The sequence below is a fragment of the Corythoichthys intestinalis genome, chromosome 2, assembly GCF_030265065.1.
Source record: "Corythoichthys intestinalis isolate RoL2023-P3 chromosome 2, ASM3026506v1, whole genome shotgun sequence".
Classification (NCBI taxonomy): Eukaryota; Metazoa; Chordata; class Actinopteri; order Syngnathiformes; family Syngnathidae; genus Corythoichthys; species Corythoichthys intestinalis.
In genome coordinates, this window is record NC_080396.1 from 20,922,468 (window position 1) to 20,942,685 (window position 20,218).

Sequence of the window (20,218 nt, forward strand, 5' to 3'; positions counted from 1 at the left end):
CTTTGTACAACCCCCTTTTTCCAACAAAACAGCACCTAATCTTCTCCTATAATGTTTCACAAGCTTGATTTTGTGTCTGGTGAACCATTTCTGTGTAGATTTGGCCATATGTTTAGGGTCATTGTCTTGCTGAAAGACCCAGTGACGACCCATCTTCAGCTTTCGGGCAGAGGGCAACATATTTTGATTTAAAACATCCTGGTATTTCAAAGCATTCATGATGCCATGCACCCTAACAAGGTTCCCAGGGCCTTTGGAAGCGAAACAGCCCTCACACAAAAATACACATGGAACCAGGCTTCAACTGGGACCGTGTGCTTTGGTCAGATGAGACCAAGATTGAGCTTTTTGGCAACAAACACTCTAAGTGGGTCTGGCGTGCTATGAAAGATGCGCATGCCCGAAAGCACCTCATACCCACTGTGAAGTATGGGGGTGGGTCAGTGATGCTGTGGGGCTGTTTCGCGTCCAAAGGCCCTGGGAACCTTGTAGGGGTGCATGGCATCATGAATGCTTTGAAATACCAGGACATTTTAAATCAAAATCTGTTGCCCTCTGCCCAAAAGCTGAAGATGGGTCGTCACTGGGTCTTTCAGCATGACAATGACCCTTAACATATGACCAAGTCTACACAGAAATGGTTCACCAGAGACAAAATCAAGCCCCTCCCATGGCCATCTCAGTCCCCCAGACCTTGTTTTGTTTGCAAAAGGGGGTTGTACAAAGTATTAACACCAGGGGTGCTAATAATTTTGACACACATTATTTGATGTCAAATAATTTTTTCTTTATGTGGGATTTTTTTCCCCACTGAATGAATGCACTTGTATTGAAGGTTGGATTTTTCTCTTTTTTTCCATTAAGGTCCCATATTATTATATTATATAAAAAATATATATATTAGAAGCTAAAAAACATCTTTTTCAGGGGTGCCAATAATTATGGAGGGCACTGTATTGTGTCGGAATATGTGTTTGAACAATTTGTTAAGAGCACTGTTTAAAAAAAAAAACAAAAAAAACATTTTATAGCATTTAAGTGGACTTTTGCCATATAAGCGAGACAATTGTTCTTTTGTTGTACTTAGATCCTTATTATTATTATTTTTTTAAAACCGTTTGAGGCTCAGCTCAGGTATTTAGATTTTTTTATGTTCCTTATCCGATTACTCGATTATTCAAACTAATTAGTTCATCGATGAATCGACTACTAAAATAATCGAGAACTGCAGCCCTAAACACGATAAATGATACTGCATATAACTGAAGCCATTTTGGGAAGTTAAGTAATACCGATGCACATGCTTAGATAAACTTGAGCACAGGTGCAAGTGATAAGGGGAATTATTGACATTACCAGAAAGGGCGGCAAATAAGTAGGAGCAAGATACTGTACTTGCATTTAATTGGCTAAAATAGTGTGATCATTCATAAAATGTCTGCCGATTTCTGGAAATGCTGGCTATTATTTAGGTTTTTCTCATTAAAATGTTGTCTACAAAAGTTGTAAAGCAATAAAACAATCAAAATGAATGAAATGAACAAGAATTCAACAAAGTATTTGATAGTGGGCCAAAATTATTTTTCGAACAGATCATGTGACTAGCAACTTAGAAACGGTCCTTTGCTTTGCCAAAACTATTTGAGGAGGCAGGATGGATATTTAGAATTTATTTAAACCTAAGCTTTCAAAAGCTTCAATAACAACTGAGGTTGAACTGAGGATTGAACATGAACAGTGTCAAGATGTACAGGTTGGACAAAATAATGGAAACACCTAACATTTTGGCATCATAATCATTGAACATGTGTAATTGTTAAAGAATGGCATGAGGAACATTCTAATGAAGTTGAGCATCTCGTATGGCCGGCACAATCCCCAGATCTCAACATTATTGAGCATTTATAGTCAGTTTTAGGGATTCAATAAGGAGAATTGAGGATGTATTTGCTGCAAAAGGCGGACCTACACGATATTAGTTTTTCTTCCATTTTGTTTCCATTATTTTGTCCAACCCCTGTACATTGTAAGTAAATTTTTTTTTGCTGACACTGCATTTCCCCTTTATTCGTAAGATGGTCAAGATGATGATTGGTGCTTTTATTTATCCGCAATTTAGCAAAATCATAGAAATGATAATGAACTGCAGCAGTTTAAATTAGAGGTGGTAACCTCTTGGTAACTCACGATGCGATATGATTTGCGATACAAAGCTCATGATAACGATGATCTCAGAATATGGCAATATGATTATAAATACATTGGTCAGGAAATCATTGTACAAAACACCTAATAAACAGAAAAACAAGCTATCTTCATCTTTCTGCTGTAAGTTTATCCCGAGTAAACGCCCAATCCATTTGAACTGGGAGGGTGCCAGCGAATTAACCCTTCCCAGTTCAAACGGGTCGCTCCCACTTTTATGGCCCTCAGTGGCAGCCTATGCCAGGCAACGACGTAATTTTGGGCCATTTCAGGTCATTACCTGTTGATTTTCAGCCACTTCCTATTTATTTTTGGGGCATTTATGGGTCAGTTCCAGTTGATTTTGGGTTACAAAACAGGAAGTGACTTGTAAATGCCCTAAAATGAACAGGGTCATAATTTTGGGGTATTTTAAAGGTCATTTGCTGTTGATTTTGGGTTAGAATACAGAACATGACCTGTAAATGCTCTAAAATTGAATTGCCTTGTGTTGAATTGTGCTATATAAATAAATTTGCCTAAAATAAACAGAAAGTGACCTGACAATGCCTGAAAATCAGAAAGACTGACTGGGAATGCTCTGGTTTTGGACAAAAGAATGTTATTTCACCCGTTTTATGGGTCACTTGCTGTTGATTTTGGGTTACTTAACAGGAAGTGACCTGAGAATGAATAGGCAGTGACTCAAACTCGAGGGGAAGTGACCTATAAATGCTCGAAAATGAACAGAAGCTGAAGAGTAACTGTGAATGCTCTGGTTTCGAATGAACGAGCGTTCATTCGCCCTTCCCGGTCTAAATGGATTGGTCGTTGAGCGCCGTCAATGGCAGCCATAGAGTTAACCGAGACACTATTATGGTAGAAGATTTAGGTAGCAACTTGTTGGTTCCTTTTTTAAAACACTGATACCTTTTTAAAATAATATCTCGATTCTTGGCATGAGCATATCGATAACCTTTTGGGATGCAAAGTATCACGATATATCACCATTTCAATATTTTGTCACACCCCTCGTTTAAGTATGAAGGCTGATTATTAGGCTTTTGCCGTAGAGCCACTCACTGTATCAACAAGTTAGTCAGCAACGGTCTTGTCCAATCTATTCTTTTTCTTGCAAATGCATGAATTATGTCAGACATCGTCCTCTCCTGTAAATAAGTCTTTAGTGAGCATATTTGACCCATCCAGTGTACAGGAAAATGTTGCTATCACTCAAAAAGAAGGCAAAAGTTACACTAACGCTGAAATGTGCATCCATTGACTTTGCTTCCAACTTGAAACATTATTGGCTCCTTTTAGTCCCGTAAGTTTGATAGAAAGGAAAATGACAATAAAATATTTGTGAAAGATCTTCTTTCCAATTCTAATGACTACGTTTTTTTTCTTCTCAAAATCCAACGATTTTATTGGCAACCATGTTCACTTCCACCATATATTTTTCTCATGACAAATAATATTTAAAACAATTTTATGATTTTGTGTTAACAATATGAACCATCAATGGAACATCCAACTTCAGTTGAACTTAAATACAAAATAATCAGTCCTATTAGTACAAAATGATTTAAGGCCCTGTCTACATGGAAACTGAGTTATCTATTAAAAAAAAATTGTAAATCATTGACTGAAACGTTGTAACGCTGTAAACCAGGGGTGTCAAACCGGTCCTCAAAGTGCCTGAAGTGGGTGCACATTTCATTCCAACCAAACGAGATGAATACCTTTTCACCAATCTGGTGTCTTACATGTGTAATCAATTGATTGCAGTCAGATGCTGCTTGTTTTAGCAGAAACCTCAATGGATGAACAATCTGTGCTCGATCGGTATGAACAAAAACCAGGACCCACTGCGGCCCTTTATGGAATCGGTGAGACACACACTGTGCAAAAACACACATTTCATTTTTGGTCTCTCTGAAGTCAAGTCAGACCAAACCTCTCCTGCTTCAGGTCTGTCAGGATAATGAAAATTTGAATTTCCTATGATTTTTATGATATTTTCTTTGAAGACCAGAAGTTTACATAGGCAAAAAGTACAATGTCTTTAAAGAACCTAGGAAAGTACACATTATGAGGTAGGTCATGGCTTTGGAAGCTCCTGACTTCAAAGTTTCGTTGTGCAGTGACAATTCTTTTATGACATTCAAATCAGAGCTCTGAGACAAGACATGTAAAAACTTATCCGTGCATTCATTTTTAGTAGATTGAATTACTGCAATGGCGTATTTTTCGTATTATTTGGCCCCGACAAATAAGGAAACGACCATATTACACCGGCCATGACCAGGGGCGGACTGGGACTAAAAAGCAGCCCTGGACTTTGACTCAGCCCAGCCCACAAGAATCGCTATACGAAAGGAAACACAGAACCCCTAGGGGGGTCCGGGAGCATGTCCCCCCGGGGAGAATTTTTATTTTATTTTATTTTTTTAACATTTTATTGTAAAATGCATCAATTTCGTGCACTTTGAGAGAAAAATTAAGAAAATGTGTCTATACTGTGACTGTCTGACTTGGGGCGCTCAAAGTACTGCAAGTCTGAACTGGAGTTGGATTCATTTTCTGTACTAGCTCTATGATCAACCTGAATAAACAAATTAAAGAATTTATTTTTCAAAGCAAGTTTTATATATCCAATTGATTATAATATATCTCTATATATAAAATGACTTCATTGTTTATGCCATAATTCAGTGGTCTCCAAACTATTCCACATAGGGCTGCGGCGGGCGCAGGATTTCATTCTAACAAAACAAGACAACACCTCTGCACCGATCTGGTGTCTTACAAGTGTAATCAGTTGATTGCAGTCAGGTGCTGCTTGTTTTAGCAGAAACTTCATTGGTTAAACTGTCGGTACTCGATCGGTTGAAACAAAAACCAGGCCCCACAGCGGCCCTTGAGGACCGGTTTGGAGACCCCTGCCATACAAATAATAAATTTCAATGAAAATACAATAAACATTTCAAGACAAATCCTGTATACATAACCTTCATTGGAAAGTATTAACCAGAAAACAAAACGATATATAAATTATTAAAAATATACTGTATATCATATCAGTTTAACTACCTAAACTTTAAAGTAAAACCATTCATTTTATTAATATTTTGTTATATTTCTTCTGAATTAATATTGCTATGCTGCGTGTGCATACATTGTTTTACGGCTAAAATATTTTTTCTTAGGAGTGGGATAGTAGGACTAGCCTACTGTAACTTGACACGATTGCAAACGGGTACATCGACTAGCTGGCACTAACCCTTTAATTGTCATTTATTTCATTTAAAATGTAGCTACCTGGTGGATAACAATTTCCAGTATACCGAGCAAGTAACCCTCTTCATCCCAATTTACTTGCCCTGCGCTTGTCTGGGGAACTTCCACCAGCTTACCCCCCTCTTCTTTTCTCTCTCCCTGCACCGGCTGCACGTCAGAGCAGCTGCCGCTCCCTCTCACCATCGCCGGGAGCTGGGCTGTTGTTATCCGACGTGGCCGTTGCAGCCAGACTGCTGCTTGCGAAAATATTTGTCAACTTATGACATTTTAATGCTTCACTCTCCAGTTTAATTTTTTTCTCCCTAACCTTCTCCGCGCCATCCTGCTCTTTTCTGTTTTTTGCCACCACCATCCATATTGTGCATTAACGCTCGTCGCTATTTTGCTTCCACAAGGAAGGAACCAATGAAGGCTACTCTGTGCTTTCTTCGTTCCTAGTCTATCAGATTGGCAGTGAACAGCCAGGCGCATTGCTGCCACCTGTCGGATTGGATGTGAACTGTAGATAATCAGAGGATAGAGGGGATAAAAACAGTGAAGTATAATGAATGGCGGCCGCCGGCCGTCCAGGGCACCGGCCGTTCTGTGATCCCCCAGAACCCACAGATTACCAGTCCGCCCCTGGCCATGACATTTTTACACTGGCTTCTGTAAATCAAAGGACAAATCTTGCTGTTGGTCTACAAAACACTCAAATGGCCTTGGACCAAAATAATGTACATGCTTGATGGGTTTGACCCTACAAAGCATCTGGACCCCTAGGGTTGTCTGCAACTGGTTTCCTGTGTTTTCCAAGAACAAGAATCAAGCAGGGTGAGGCTGCATTCAATTATTATGCTCCTCAACTCTGGAACAAATTCCGTGAAGGCCATGTAAGCTCAACAGTTAGCTCCTTTATATTAGGGCTAAAAACACTATGTTTACGAAAGCATATTCATAAGTGCCCCTATCATTCAGATTACAAGCTATATGACCTTTGCTATTTACCCATTTATTGTTTATATTTCTATGTATCGTTTTATTTCTGTTTCTATTTCTTCAATTGTGTCTTGCTGATTTGTATGCGCCTAAAACACATTGAACTACCTTGTGTCAAATTGTGCTATTCCAATAAATTAGCCTTGCCTGTGATGGCCACCCCAAGACATTGACATTGTTATCCTGAAGCCATTTTTGCAGTATGTTTAGGGTCATTGTCCATTTGAGGGACCCATGTAATGTTCTTTCTTAATGACGCAGTCTATTTTATGAAGAACTTCAGTTCCTGCTATAATAAATAAAGCCCCACAAGAAGCAGCCACCTCCATGCTTCAAAGTGCGTATGGTGTCCTCAGGTCTACGAGCTTCCCCCTTTTTCCTCTAGATGTAACGGTCACTATGGCCAAACAGCTCCACTTTAATCAGATCACATATATCCGGAAGATCTTTGTTTAGGTTCCTTTTTGCAAACTTTTTTTTGGTATGTTTCTTTAGGTGTCATGACTTCATTCCTGGAGTGGTCTTTCAGTCCATGTCGGTGCAAAACTAGGGTTGATTCGCACAGTACGGACCATCTCTAGGATACATTTCCTTTCTCAGCAGCGTGATGGCTGGATATTCCCATGATGTTTATACTTGCGTACACTTGCGTGAACAAATGAACCTTCAAGCATCTTGAAATTGCACCCAAGAATAAGCTCCACAATTTGCTCTCTGATCCCCTGGCCGATTTCCTTGTTTAAAGAAAGTACTTTTTGTGGATGTGAACCTTTGACTTCGGAGAAAATAATAAAAAAATCTCCAAGAAATTCTAATATTGTGGCATATCACAAAATTAAATAATTTTGGTAATCATGACTGACCTGAAACAGGAGAGGTTTAGTATGATATGACTTCAGGACAGGAAGACAAAAATGTTTTTGCACAGTATATGTAAAATTCCTTGTTTTAACTGTATATGGCGGAAAACACAGACAAGACTGAAAAAGCAGTTTCTGCTCTTGCACCCCTCTTTAAAATAAACTGCAGTATTTGAAGCCAAAAGACCTGTTGTGTTTGATAGAACAATATGTCTATATGCTGCCATAGTAAATTCAAGGTGCATTAAGCCCCCGAACTATTTTTAATTTGTTCGTTTTACCCTGGAAACCCCCGTTTACAGGTGTCGTGCAACCGCTTTTGTTTCAACCCAGCCATAAAAAACTCAGTTATTTATTATTCAAAATGTCTGTCATTTTTAGCATAGAAACGTTAGTTGATGTCTAATATTTCGTTTAAAAAAAAAAAACGACTTTAAAAAATTATTCACTCGCTTATTTTTAACTTTTAAACAAATTACATCACAATGAAAAAAATGGTGTCTGTAAAAAGGTCACCTCATAACTATCGCTTAATTGTATTTTTTTGGTTGCTGTCGCATTTTCCCCGTTATTTGAGATGATAAATAATCAATCCAAACAAAGAAAAATTGGGGGAAAATAACGTTTAAAAGGCTAAATATATCAAAAAGAACATCTCGACCACTCCTTGATGTCTGCGATTTCTGCATCGCGACCCTTGTTACATGACAATGTTTCACCCATAAAATCCCCCAAAAATCCGGCTTTGACCATTCACATCTGTGTCTTGACACTCGATGTTAAATGCTACATGTAGTTTTTGGATCGAAACAAGTATGCGATAATATCTCGTTAAAATCATGGCGTGTTTAATTCTGCTCTCACGTGCTCTCACCTCCAGTTAGGGTTTTGCTGTTTAAAAAATTTTTTTTTTTTTAAAAACATGCCCTCCTGTTCAAAATTTTTATTCCCCCAGAAAATTGAGATTTTAAGCTTTCCAACGATACACATGCATATAGGACAGTTTTTGGTTTGACCAAATTGGGGGTCTCAGAGCGGAACTTCAAGTCACCTGAGTGTTTTCCGCCATATACAGAGTTGGAAGTGTAACTGTGACGCAATGACAGGTAGCATCATAACGTGACAGAAAGGTAGCGTGTTTCGTTGTGCATATTTCACGCACAATAGCACCGCTAATCCACCTTCTTGATGAATTTAAAAAAAAAAAAAAAACACCCCGCTGTAACAGTAATACACTGACTGCCAGCAACTCCTACAATGCAACTGTTTGACGTCATTATGCTACTGGTCAATAGGGGAGAAGCAAAATATTTAACATCAAATTGCATCTATGATGTTATCAAACTGCAACTCAGAGCGCATATGTGCTATATTACACCGTTTATAAATTATATCATTCAATCATCAATAAAAACTTCCTCCTTGTAGATGGAAAGTATATGTTATGAAATTTTTGCAGATGCATTAAAACCTGTTTCCATGTAGACGGGTACGACAGTTGGAACACAGAGAAAAAAATAAAATAAAATAAAATGCGACGCTACTAATGTCGGTGCTTTACAGATGGTCCAAATGGGTTAATACAACCAATCTGACCTGAAAAAAATAAATTATCTGCATTAAAAAAAAAAAAAAAAGAAGTCGAGACATTCCTCACTATTCTTGACACCTTTTGAGGACTTGTGTTTTCTTTTATCAAAATCATAAATGAAACAGAATGCATTTTAAACAGATTCATATTCAAATGAATGTAAAACTGTATGCTTTACCTACTTTTCTCTGGCAAAGTCCCCAATCCCTTTGCATGCTATACGTTGGGGGGAGGGGGGGGAGGGGGCTACCAACTATCCTCTGACCCTTGTGCTGAAAGAACAAGTGGGATCGCTGGAATTCCAGAGACACGCACACACACACACAATCCGGACACAGGTATGACATGTGCATCGTCCTCATCTCTGTCTGTTCCCCATGGGGAGGCACAGTTGTATTCCTTCTGTACGTGTGAGCTAAAATCTAAGACACGCAGTCTTTGATACCTCCGGGAGGATCTCCGCTCGTCACCAAATTACAAAGAAGTCTACGACGGCCTGCTTGGTAATCCTCCTCATCGACATTGACCAGTAGTTTTATAGCCTCGTGTCCAACTGCTTGTTTAAGAGAATCTGTGATGAAAACGCCTTTGAGGGCTTCTAACAACGAGCCATTGATGTAGTCTCTCCAGAAAGCATCCAGGTAGGTGAGCTCGGAGAACTTGATGTCACAGATGATGGAACCCAAGTCTCGGGATTTGAGGATGGTGTTGGCCTGGTTGAAGCGTTCAAACTGTCGTTCCACCACTTCTTGCTTGTTGGAAAAGATGTTGCCCTGAAGGGCCGAGTCGTGCTGGCAATACTCGGCACGGACGCGCAGGCGGATATCTGAGGAAGTACAGCACGAGCATGGTCAATATTTTGCTGAGAAGGGATGAGTTCAAATGTATTTTTAGACATTAAACATTAAAAAAAAAAAAAAAGCAACAGCGTGATGGCGAAAGGTCAAAGTGTGAGTGTGGCCATACCGCAGGTTTGCTTCTCTCTGAAGTCGGCTGAAGAATGGTTTCGCTTAAACATGCCGTTTGGTACAGAAGGAGCCGATTTCATTCGGGACGGGCCAACGTACGGTCCTGTTGGGACACGGCACAGAGGTGACTGAGAATCCTACGCAACTGCACTTCATGTGAAAGACAGTTGCTTAAAGTATTTAGGTATGCAAATGGAAAGCTGTGATGATAATGAAGAAACTAATTTTTAAAGAAAAGAAAAAAATTACACAGTTTACAAGCGCTGTTTTGTGACATCAGTTTAGTTGTATCCACGCACATACTGATACTCGAGCACAGGTGCATTTGATTAACGACAAAGGGTGTTCACGTACAGCCTCTCACCTCTCCCTCCTGCTGCTTTTCTTGATTACCAAGCTGCTGCTTGTTTAAGTTAACGATGAGTGACAGCTCTGAAGCTTTGATCTTGCCAGAGAAGCTTGGGAGCGCCTACGTTGAAAGGCGCTGAATGGATAAGCTCGTTGAGTTGTTAAACACTGGCGGTAGTGTGCTGTGGCGACTCATTAAACACTGGCGGTAGTGTGCTGTGGCGACTCATTGTGTGTGTGTAAATGAGCAGCATGAGCAGATTTGAGTGGACTTACTTAATAAAGCATTCAATAAAGACAAGCATTTTAATGCATTATTGTTTAAAAATAATTCGGTGGGACAGTAACATGTTCAACATCGAGTGCTGGTTAGGCCTGTCGCGATAACACATTTTAGTGTGCGATAATTTGTTTCATAAATTATTGCGATATGCGATATTATTGCACCCCCCAATTAAAAAAAAAATACAATAACACTGTGAGAATACAGTAATATTAATAGATCATGTACACCCATTTAAACGCAATGAATGTTTACTCTTAAATTCAAAAATACTTTTTAGGAAATCACAACTAAAAACAATAGACCAAGCCTCTTTTAATTAAAAGACAACAATATTAAAACTGCACAGAAACATAGAAGAAATAAAATGATTTTTTTAAAGAAAAATAAAATTCCACTTAATAATTTAAGCATCTAGGCAAATGAAAATGTTTCCCCACATAGCTTCCGCTATGGTGTTCCATGTGTAATTCAGTGGTACCTCTACATACGGAGTTAATTCGTTCCAGGAGCTTGTTTGTAAGTCGAAATGGTCGTATGTCGAGTAGGATTTTCCCATATGAATACATTATAATTCCAATTATTCGTTCCACAGCCCAAAAACCCACACTACATCCTAAATAAATACTGCTGTTACTATTGCAAATAGCAATTACAAAGAGCAAAACAAATAAAATATGAATAAAAATCAGATAACAATAATATAATAATAGCAATAATAACAATAATACACTACAGCACCTGTAATAATGTAACGAATCAGGTTCTAATGTGGCGGACTTTTTTTGCTGTACCTGAACGCACCGCGGGCTGACGGTGAGCGGGAGAGCACTATTTTACTTTCTGTTTCGATCCTGGCGTCAACAGCAGTGGATACCCGGCGAGTTGATGGAATAAATGATTTGAAACCTGACGAAGCTGGCGATTTCTTAGGCGATGTTACCACAATAAGAACTGTCAACTTAACTTATAAAGACTGGCGAACGAAGGGGGACCGCCGGCCGAGATCGGCATTCTACGACCCAGTTCATGGATGCACACACCATGCTTATATTTTGCTATCATTCACATCTTCATTTCAATGGTAAGCGTCACCTTTTCTTTTTTTTCTCCACCTGCACTAAACTTAAACTGCACTAAACTAAAAACAGAACTAAAATGCATTTTGCGTAGTTAGTAACAAGGAAGCCGAATTTTAACAGCACGTCAGCTGCACGCGCGCACGCAGGTGCACGCGAGGTGATAAATTGCAGCGGAAAAATTATCGCCTTCATTTTTATTTACCGTGCGATAAATGGAATTATTGCATATTGCGACAGGCTTAGTGCTGGTTACCACTTAACTGCGAAAAACAAGGTATCACTGTACTTGCATTTGACTGGCTAAAATAAAAAGTCTGCCCACAGGTTGGGTGGGCATTTCCTGGCTTTTAATTGTGTTTTTTCTCCCTTATTTACATCAGAAAAAATGAAATTTTGTGGGGGGGTTTTTTCCTTTTTTTTTTTTCGATTTATTGAACAAGATTTGCATGTGAAAAAGGTGTAGTCTGTTCCTTTAAATAGGGTTGTCAAAAGTATTGAAGTATCAATACTAAAATGTTTTATCTGGATATATTTTATTGCAGAAGTATTAATAGTCAGGAATTTGCACAACTGCAGGACAACAACACAGACAACAATACATTTACACTAACTTTTGTCAGTACTATTTTTTACAATGATCAAGACAGAGTTTGCAGCCACTGACCTGTCATTCTGTGAGGTGCACTGTCCCTGCTCTTTATGCCTCCCCTGGGGGAAATGTAGCGCACGGACGTCTCTTCCAGGTACTTGTCAACAGGATCTGGACACACTGATGAACACGACAAGACAAACGCTGAGATACAACTACCACCACCACCATCAAATACCACTGATCTTTACAAAAATTACAAAAAAAAGTCAATGTTTAGGTAATTCTGGAATTGAAAGACACCTTAATACCGATACAGTGTATCACAAAAGTGAGTACACCCTTTGCATTTCTGCAAATATTTAAGTATATCTTTTCATGGGACAACACTGACAAAATGACACTTTGACACAATGAAAAGTAGTCTGTGTGCAGCTTATATAATAGAGTTAATTTATTTTCCCCTCAAAATAACTCAAAATATAGCCATTAATATCTAAACAAACCCCTGGCAACAAAAGTGAGTACTACATACATCCCTAAATGTTGAGTACTGCTTATCATTTTCCCTCCAAAATGTCATGTGACTCGTTACAGGAGTGCTGTCAGCATTGCTGCAGAGATTGAAGAGCTGGGGGGGTCATCCGTTTAGTGCTCAGACGATACGCCACACTCTACATCAAATTGGTGTGCATGGCTGTCACCCCAGGAGGAAGCCTCTTCTGAAGACAGTACACAAGAAAGCCTGCAAACAGTTTGCTGAAGATATGTCAATAAAGCACATGGATTACTGTAACCATATCCTATGGTGTGATGAGACGGGCGGGCTTTCTTGTGTCCCGTCTTCAGAAAAGGCTTCCTCCTGGGGTGACAGCCATGCACACCAATTTGATGTAGAGTGCGGCGTATGGTCTGAACACTAACAGGCTGACCCCCCTCCTATTTAATCTCTGCAGCAATGCTGACAGCACTCCTGCAACGAGTCACATGACATTTTGGAGGAAAAATGACAAGCAGTACTCAATTTGGATATTTAGGGATGTATGTAGTTTCTAAGGGGTGTACTCACTTGTTGCCAGGGGTTAGATATTAATGGCTATATTTTGAGTTATTTTGAGGGGAAAATAAATTAACTCTATTATATAAGCTGCACACAGACGACTTTTGTGTCAAAATGTCATTTTGTCAGTGTTGTCCCACGAAAAGACTTAAATATCTGCAGAAATGCAAGGGGTGTACTCACTTTTGTGATACACTGTATTTCAAATCCTTGAAATTATCCATATACAAATACTGAAAATAGGCAGTTTCTGATATGGATGTCCAATCACATCCTCATCAAAAGGATCATAATTGGGTGAAAACATTGTGATTTTACGATGAATTAATTTTTAAAAAATTCCTTTTTAAGGGCTACAAAGCAACAAAATAATCAATGTGTACAAGGTTGTGTCAAAAGAAACCAAAAAATGTAAATTTTGTACTATGCAACATCCAGAATGTTACGCTAGCTGTCGTTGGAAGTTAACATTAAGCTAGCACCATGCAAGAGTGATATGTCTAGAAATATTGTACCGTAGGATGAGATTTTACTTTCTCTGTAATATATTACCGAGGTATTTGATCGGTACTCAATATCGGCAAGTTCTCAAATTCAGGTAATTCGGACTCCAACTCGGTTGTAAAAATGATCAAGACAACCCTAGCGGTGTGACAATATATCGAGATGGTGATATGGCGCAACACTTTGTGTTCTGATACCCATCCATCCATCTTCCGAGTCGCTTATTCTTATAAGGGTTTTGGGCGTGCTGCATACTATCCCAGCTAACTATGGGCAGTAGGTGGGGTACACCCCTGTATCGGTTTGTCTTCAAATAGGTTATCAATATGTTTCCGCCAAGAATCGATATATCGTTTTAAAAAGATTTCACTGTTTTAAAAAACAACCAATGGCGGTGCTACCAAAATTTTCCACTAAACCAAAATTTTCTACTACAATAGTGTCTATATTAACTCCCTGGCTGGCACTGACGGCGCAAATAAAACTCATTAAGTCACCCGAGTTCAATTGAATTGGACATCTATCGTTGTCGATGGCAGGCGACAATAATTTGTTTACAAGTATGATACAATAATAGTGTCAATCTATTTATTTACAGAAATGTTGCACCAAAATATTGTAAGTCTGTGAGAAAGGCTACCTTTTAACAGACTGCTGCGACAGTGAAGAAAATTATATTTTTCCATTTAGAAACAGCTTGTTTTTCTCTTTGATATTGTATATCTTAGATTGATTTCCTGATCCATGTATCAATAATTGTTGTATCGCTATATTTTGAGATTTTTGTTATCATGAGGATCCCACCGCTAGACAATCCTAGTTTCTGCGTCAATATAGAAAGAATAATACGTTATAAATGCCAATTTTCTCTTGTCCCGTGCCCACAATGACCAAATTGAATCTGAAATACATTCTAGAGTATTATGTGTTTCATTGCTGTTTTGTAACTGTAGGAACATTTGTTTATGCACGTATTTCAAACATTATTATTTGTGTAACCATTGTCCAACCTTTTAGGACCAATGAATCACGATACGCTGGACATGACGTGTCTGGAAAATTTTAGTAGGTTTTTCCTGTTGGCCAACAGCAAGAGCAAGCTAAACAGCTAGCTTATATCCTTTTTTCCCCCATAGAAAAAGTGCAGATTTACCTGCAAATTGCAACCCTGTTACTATGATTATGCCAAATATTGTAAATATCATGTAATAAAATTGCACCATTTATCTGTAAGTATTTAATGGTTTATTACCTATTATTGATGAGTATGTAGCAGAAAATCAGAAAAGTGAAGCCTTATTTTTCAAGAATTTTGAATCTGAATCGGATCCGATTCGGTCAGAGTATGTAATTGGCTGCCAATGACACTTGTTTTATTTTTTTTCAAACACACTCAGTAAATATACTGAACACAAGAAAGATGAACATTTTTTTTTTTTTAATATAAGACTACGTACCAGCCTGCCGTTTTTTAAGTGTGACGTAAGGCAAAAGGTCATGACGAGTGATGATCCTCAGAAGCTGGAGCACATGTTGAAAGTTGGTCTCATCGCATCGACCCTGTCGCTCCAACGCCAGCAAGAAATCCCTTCCGCTCCTGATGCCGCCACGTTCATACTCGTCGATCACGTCGACGAACAAAAACGACAGTACTCGAACGTCCCGATGAGTGAGCTGGGCTCCCACGATATCGAACATGCGGTGGAGTGAATTCAACCCGTGCGACTTATCCACCGCCTCTTCGGGCCAGGGCTCCAAGCACCTTGATCCTTTGGATATGCTGGAGTTGACTAAACAGGGCGAAACGGCACCGGTGCTTGACGAACTGGCGCATCCGGGCCGGCGGGGGAGAGCTCTGCTCTCCAGACGCCGGGTGGTGCTGGTGCTCGCATTTGAGTCAAGATGGGCCTGAATGTGAGGCTGGGCTTGTTGAGCTGAGTCGTTGTGGGCAACCTGGTGATGTACAGCCCCGCCGTGGAGTTGAGGCTGTGATGTCATCTCAGGGACCGATAGCACTAGGTCAACAACCGCAAATCTTGATGTCGTCCTCTCTGGCTAATGAACTAGAAAAAAAGGAACACATCAATTTTTTAAATAGGATTATTCAAAATACATAACAATTAGGGCTGGGTGATCTGGTCCCCTCCACCTCAAAAAAAAAAAAAAAAAAAAAAAATTATCGTCTGATCTAGATTCTTTTTATGATTTTTTTAAAAACTAAGTTTTGTGTGTGTGTTTTTTTTTAGTTCAAGTTTTTATATAATGGCATCTACAATTATATATTACAGGGTTTGCCCCAGAAAACTTGCACAGCTTCACGTAAAGCACTGGGAGAAACCCTGCATTAGCACTAAGCTAGCTGGTGCTCAATAAATGAAATGCATTTTAGTGAACAATATATCACATTTTCTAAAATATGTTTAGCTTTACAGTTCACGACAGTTCATAAAATGGCATATATAATAGGGCTTTTACGATACAACTGGTGCTGCAACGACTAATCGATTAACTCGACTATTAGATTAGAAAAAATATTTGAATTAAATTTTGCTGCTTCGAGTATTCGTTTAATTAAAGTGGCATTATAACGGTTTATTTTGAAAGTGTTTGCATTTAGTTTTATTGATTTGGCTGGATACACTGCCTCCCAGTCTGCCTCATTTCAAATGGCTGAATCCAGGTGCTCCCTGTTAAGACTAACATAAGTTAAGTTTTTGTTTGAGCTAATCTTTCTTTTGAATGCATTTGTAATTTAGTTTATAGGTATATTTAGCCTATTTGTGTGGGAATATATGTCTGAACCATTTGTTAAGAGCATTGTTAAAAAGTTAGCATTTTATAGCATTTGAACTAGCGGACTTTTGCTGTGTAAGTTAGCCAATTGTTCTTTTGTTGTACATGGATCCTCCTTTATTTATTTTTTATACAGTTTGAGGCTCAGCTCAGGTAATTTAATTTTTCATGTTCCTTATCCGATTACTTGATTATTCGAACTAATGGTTCATCGATTAATCGACTACTAAAATAATCGATAGCTGCAGCCCTAGATACAACGACTTGGATCCATATATTAAATCGTATCAAATCAAGGGAAGGCCCTCGAATCGAGTCATGGCAGACTTTGTAATATTGGCAAATATTGTATCATTGTCCAAAGAATCAAAATTGGATCATCAAGAAATTGGTGATTTATACACTTAATATCTAAAAGATGACATTGATGTTGAAAAGATGAAGTTGAATGACGCATTTCGATCGACTTGATTAAATTTTTGTTTCGCCAGTCAACGAATCAATCCATGTCAATGTATTGTTACACCTCAGGAAGACTGGCAGTGAGTGATCCTGTTTCAGTCATCGTGCCGTTGACAGAGATAGACGTCCAACCCATTTTGACTGGGATGCCTCCCAGTTAAATGGCAGCTCCGTGTTTCATACTTATAGAGCAAATTGTTTCACACAGGTTGCACTAGCCATTAAAAAGATCACACTTTTACTATTACATCCTTGGTTTAATGTAAAATGGCAACTATCCTGTGAACTGGCTTGAAAGCTAGCTCAAACTCACGCTTTGGCAAAGTGGCAGTGGATCATATGGACTTGGACAAACACACCAAACATAATGCATGTGACCTTTACAGTGAGTAGGAAAAGCATTAGAAGCCAAGACACTAACCAAATGCAACTTGGTTCTCAACCTTTATGTGGTCGCGCGACATTGTTACCAATCGAACTGCAATAGTTGTTAAGTCAGCAATGATTAAACAACTTGACGTGCATTTTTTAACCTGGCACACAATAAAAACGTACAGATTTGTCATCCTCGTGACCTGCGTCTGCTTGTTGCTGCGGACGTATGCTAACATGAAAGCGCCGTAGAAGCCAACATGAAATATAACAACTCAACTCACATTCATTTCAAGTCAAAGTTAAAACCGGAATTTGTTGTGTTTGACTGTGTAACAACACATTGTCCTCGTTAGCGAGACGATTGGAGCTATAATGCCTTAAATACATGGCGAAAGCTAATGCTAAACTAGCTTGACGCGTCATCTGGCGAGGCTTCTTCCTTGTCAAATACATTCGTTTTGTTTTCTAGATGATAATAACTCATGTATGCGTTTTAAAACTCTTACTTTGTGGTAGAACGGTGCCTATTAGCCAGTAATAAGACTCGGTTTGCTCTTTTTGGGCCCTTAAACACATACCACTTGGACTTTATGATAAAATGAAAGTACTTCCTGTTTACAGTAGTGTTCATTTCCTCCCAAGCCGCATTCTCTCTCTATCGCTTTTTTTTTTTTAATAACCAAACTTTATTGAAATTCAGCAAACATTGATAAAATAATGATAATAAAATAATAATAATAATGTAAAGAAAACAACGTGTCAGATAATTACAGGTACAAACAACATATAAACGCTCACGTACGATAAATAAAAACATTCAAAAGAAAAAAAAATGTTACCTTGGTTCTGGTTTCGGCTTTTGAAACATTTATTTATGTTCTATTAGTGTGTTGTTACATTTCGTTTATTTAAAACCAATGTTCTTTGCATTGTTTCTCTTTTCTAGGTTAGACGAAGAGAATTGCTGCCATCTACTGGACATAGAGGTGGCCATATCCACAACACCGACAAGGAGGACGCTTTGTGGCTTTTAGTGCGGAAAGAAAAATAGCAACATCATACTCAAGGGTATTTCCCACAACAATACAATTTTCTACATCATAGCAATATTACCATAATGCAGTAATTCTAAAAATTCGTTGTTGTTTACGAAACAGTTTATCGATGACATATCGTGATGTGGACCTATGTCAGGGACTCTCCTTCTTTAGGAAAAACAACATCTCATATCTGCTGAAAACACTTCAAGCACTGTCAAAATATCAAAAAATTTAAATGGTTGTATAAAGATATGGTCTGGTCACAACATTTACTGACAAATTGTGTAGCTTTTCCTGTAGAATTGGTGTGTATATAATGAAAATTATTATTAACGAGCCAAGTATGAATTCGTTGGTAAAGCTGGTTGCCTCTTGGTTCAGTTGTTTTTGTTTGTTTTCTTGTTTTTTTCCCCTTTTTCTCTTACCTCATTGTGTGAAGTTAAAGTCGAACAACAGGAGTGTCCCACAAAATAAGAATGCTGGACGATGAGATCAGGGTTGGGATTAAATAAATTTTTCTTCTTCTTACTCCCTTTCGGGCACAAATCATTATTCTGAGTTATACTGTATTTCTGTTTCCTTGGCGCATGCTCAAAATAAAAAAGCTTCATTCAAACCTTTTATCACTGCTCCATCAAGAGCTTACAGGCGTGGTTATGGAACTGAACGGAAGCAGACAGGGCTGCTCTCCAGAGTGTAATCAACACAGCTCATAAAATTTTTAGCCTCCATGGAATTTAGAATATATTGAAGGCTGGTTAGCTACTTCTTGTTCAAAAAAAGTGAGAAGGCTGTTGCAAAAGTCCACAAATGCATGGATAATGTTTGAGGTTGTGCAGGATGCCAGATAAGGCATTTAAATGAAGGATTGTCTGGTATAAATCAGGGTGCGCCACCCTAATTGAACTTGGCTTGAGAGTTTAACTCCTTGGTTGCCATTGACAGCAAGGGCGTAGGTTTGCATATGGACTGTAGGGACATAACACGAACAACTTTTCAGGATGCTCAAATTGTCCCCACCAACTTTTAAGCAGACTTATTTCATTATATAATGGGTTCAGTTATATAGGTAATTTAGAATGTATTCCCATATGTTGTAAGGATAGAATTGACCCTCTCATTATTAAGTGAATTATTTTCATTACGTTAAAACTTACATATACCCATTTTCCCTTACTGAATGCGCTGGTCCATTTTTTTCCCCTTCAAACACATGTTTCTTTGGCTGATGACTTCACCCGCCCCCGAAACACATACACGCTCGCACTTGAACAGCACCTATGTCGACAACATGCCGCCTCCTCCGCCCCCTTCAAAGAGGAGGGAAAATAGAAGTTTTTTTTCAGCCAGCAGCAGCCACTGTACGTCAATTCAAAACAAGCCAATGTTGTGGAGGTGGGAAACACACCTCTATTTTGCTATTGAAAGTCTGACCTGCATCAGAGTTAGCATCACATTAAACAGTGTAAACTTGCTAACCTGCAAAACTAGGAGTGGGAAGCTGCTTAGAGAGAAGTGTCCTTCTGTTTGTGTTTTCTACTGTTAACGTTAATCAAACTAAGAAGTGTTGCTAACTCTGCTGGAAACTATAGAACCAGAATAAGGTGAGCAAGAATCTGTTTAGAGAGAGAGGAGTGTTGGATAAACTCATATGTTGCTCACACAACACAACATACACACAACATAATCATAATTAACTAAGTACATAACAAAAAAAAAATTGGGGGGATGCCGCAAGCTACCCACACTAGCGTTGCGATCGACTGGTCGATCGTGATCGACGTAATAAGCACCCCTGATT

General features: G+C 38.7%; 1 protein-coding gene across 1 annotated transcript; it reads right to left on the bottom strand.

Annotated features, from left to right (window-relative positions):
- Window positions 1-1,428: 1,428 nt before the first annotated feature.
- Window positions 1,429-18,009, bottom strand: dedd (death effector domain containing). The gene is made up of 5 exons (XM_057830149.1): window positions 17,884-18,009; window positions 15,205-15,810; window positions 12,259-12,363; window positions 9,880-9,984; window positions 1,429-9,739 (listed from the first exon to the last, which is right to left on the bottom strand). The coding sequence occupies exons 2-5, from the start codon at window positions 15,743-15,745 to the stop codon at window positions 9,336-9,338; spliced, it is 1,155 nt and encodes a 384-aa protein (XP_057686132.1). The 5' UTR covers window positions 15,746-15,810; window positions 17,884-18,009; the 3' UTR covers window positions 1,429-9,335.
- Window positions 18,010-20,218: the final 2,209 nt, after the last annotated feature.

Excerpts from the sequence above, each read along its gene's own strand:
- dedd (XM_057830149.1), bottom strand. The coding sequence starts at position 15,745 with ATGACATCACAGCCTCAACTCCACGGCGGGGCTGTACATCACCAGGTT. Across the intron at positions 9,985-12,258 it reads TGCACCTCACAGAATGACAG|GACCGTACGTTGGCCCGTCC; the intron begins GTCAGTGGCTGC and ends GTGTCCCAACAG. Across the intron at positions 9,740-9,879 it reads CAGAGAGAAGCAAACCTGCG|ATATCCGCCTGCGCGTCCGT; the intron begins GTATGGCCACAC and ends GTACTTCCTCAG.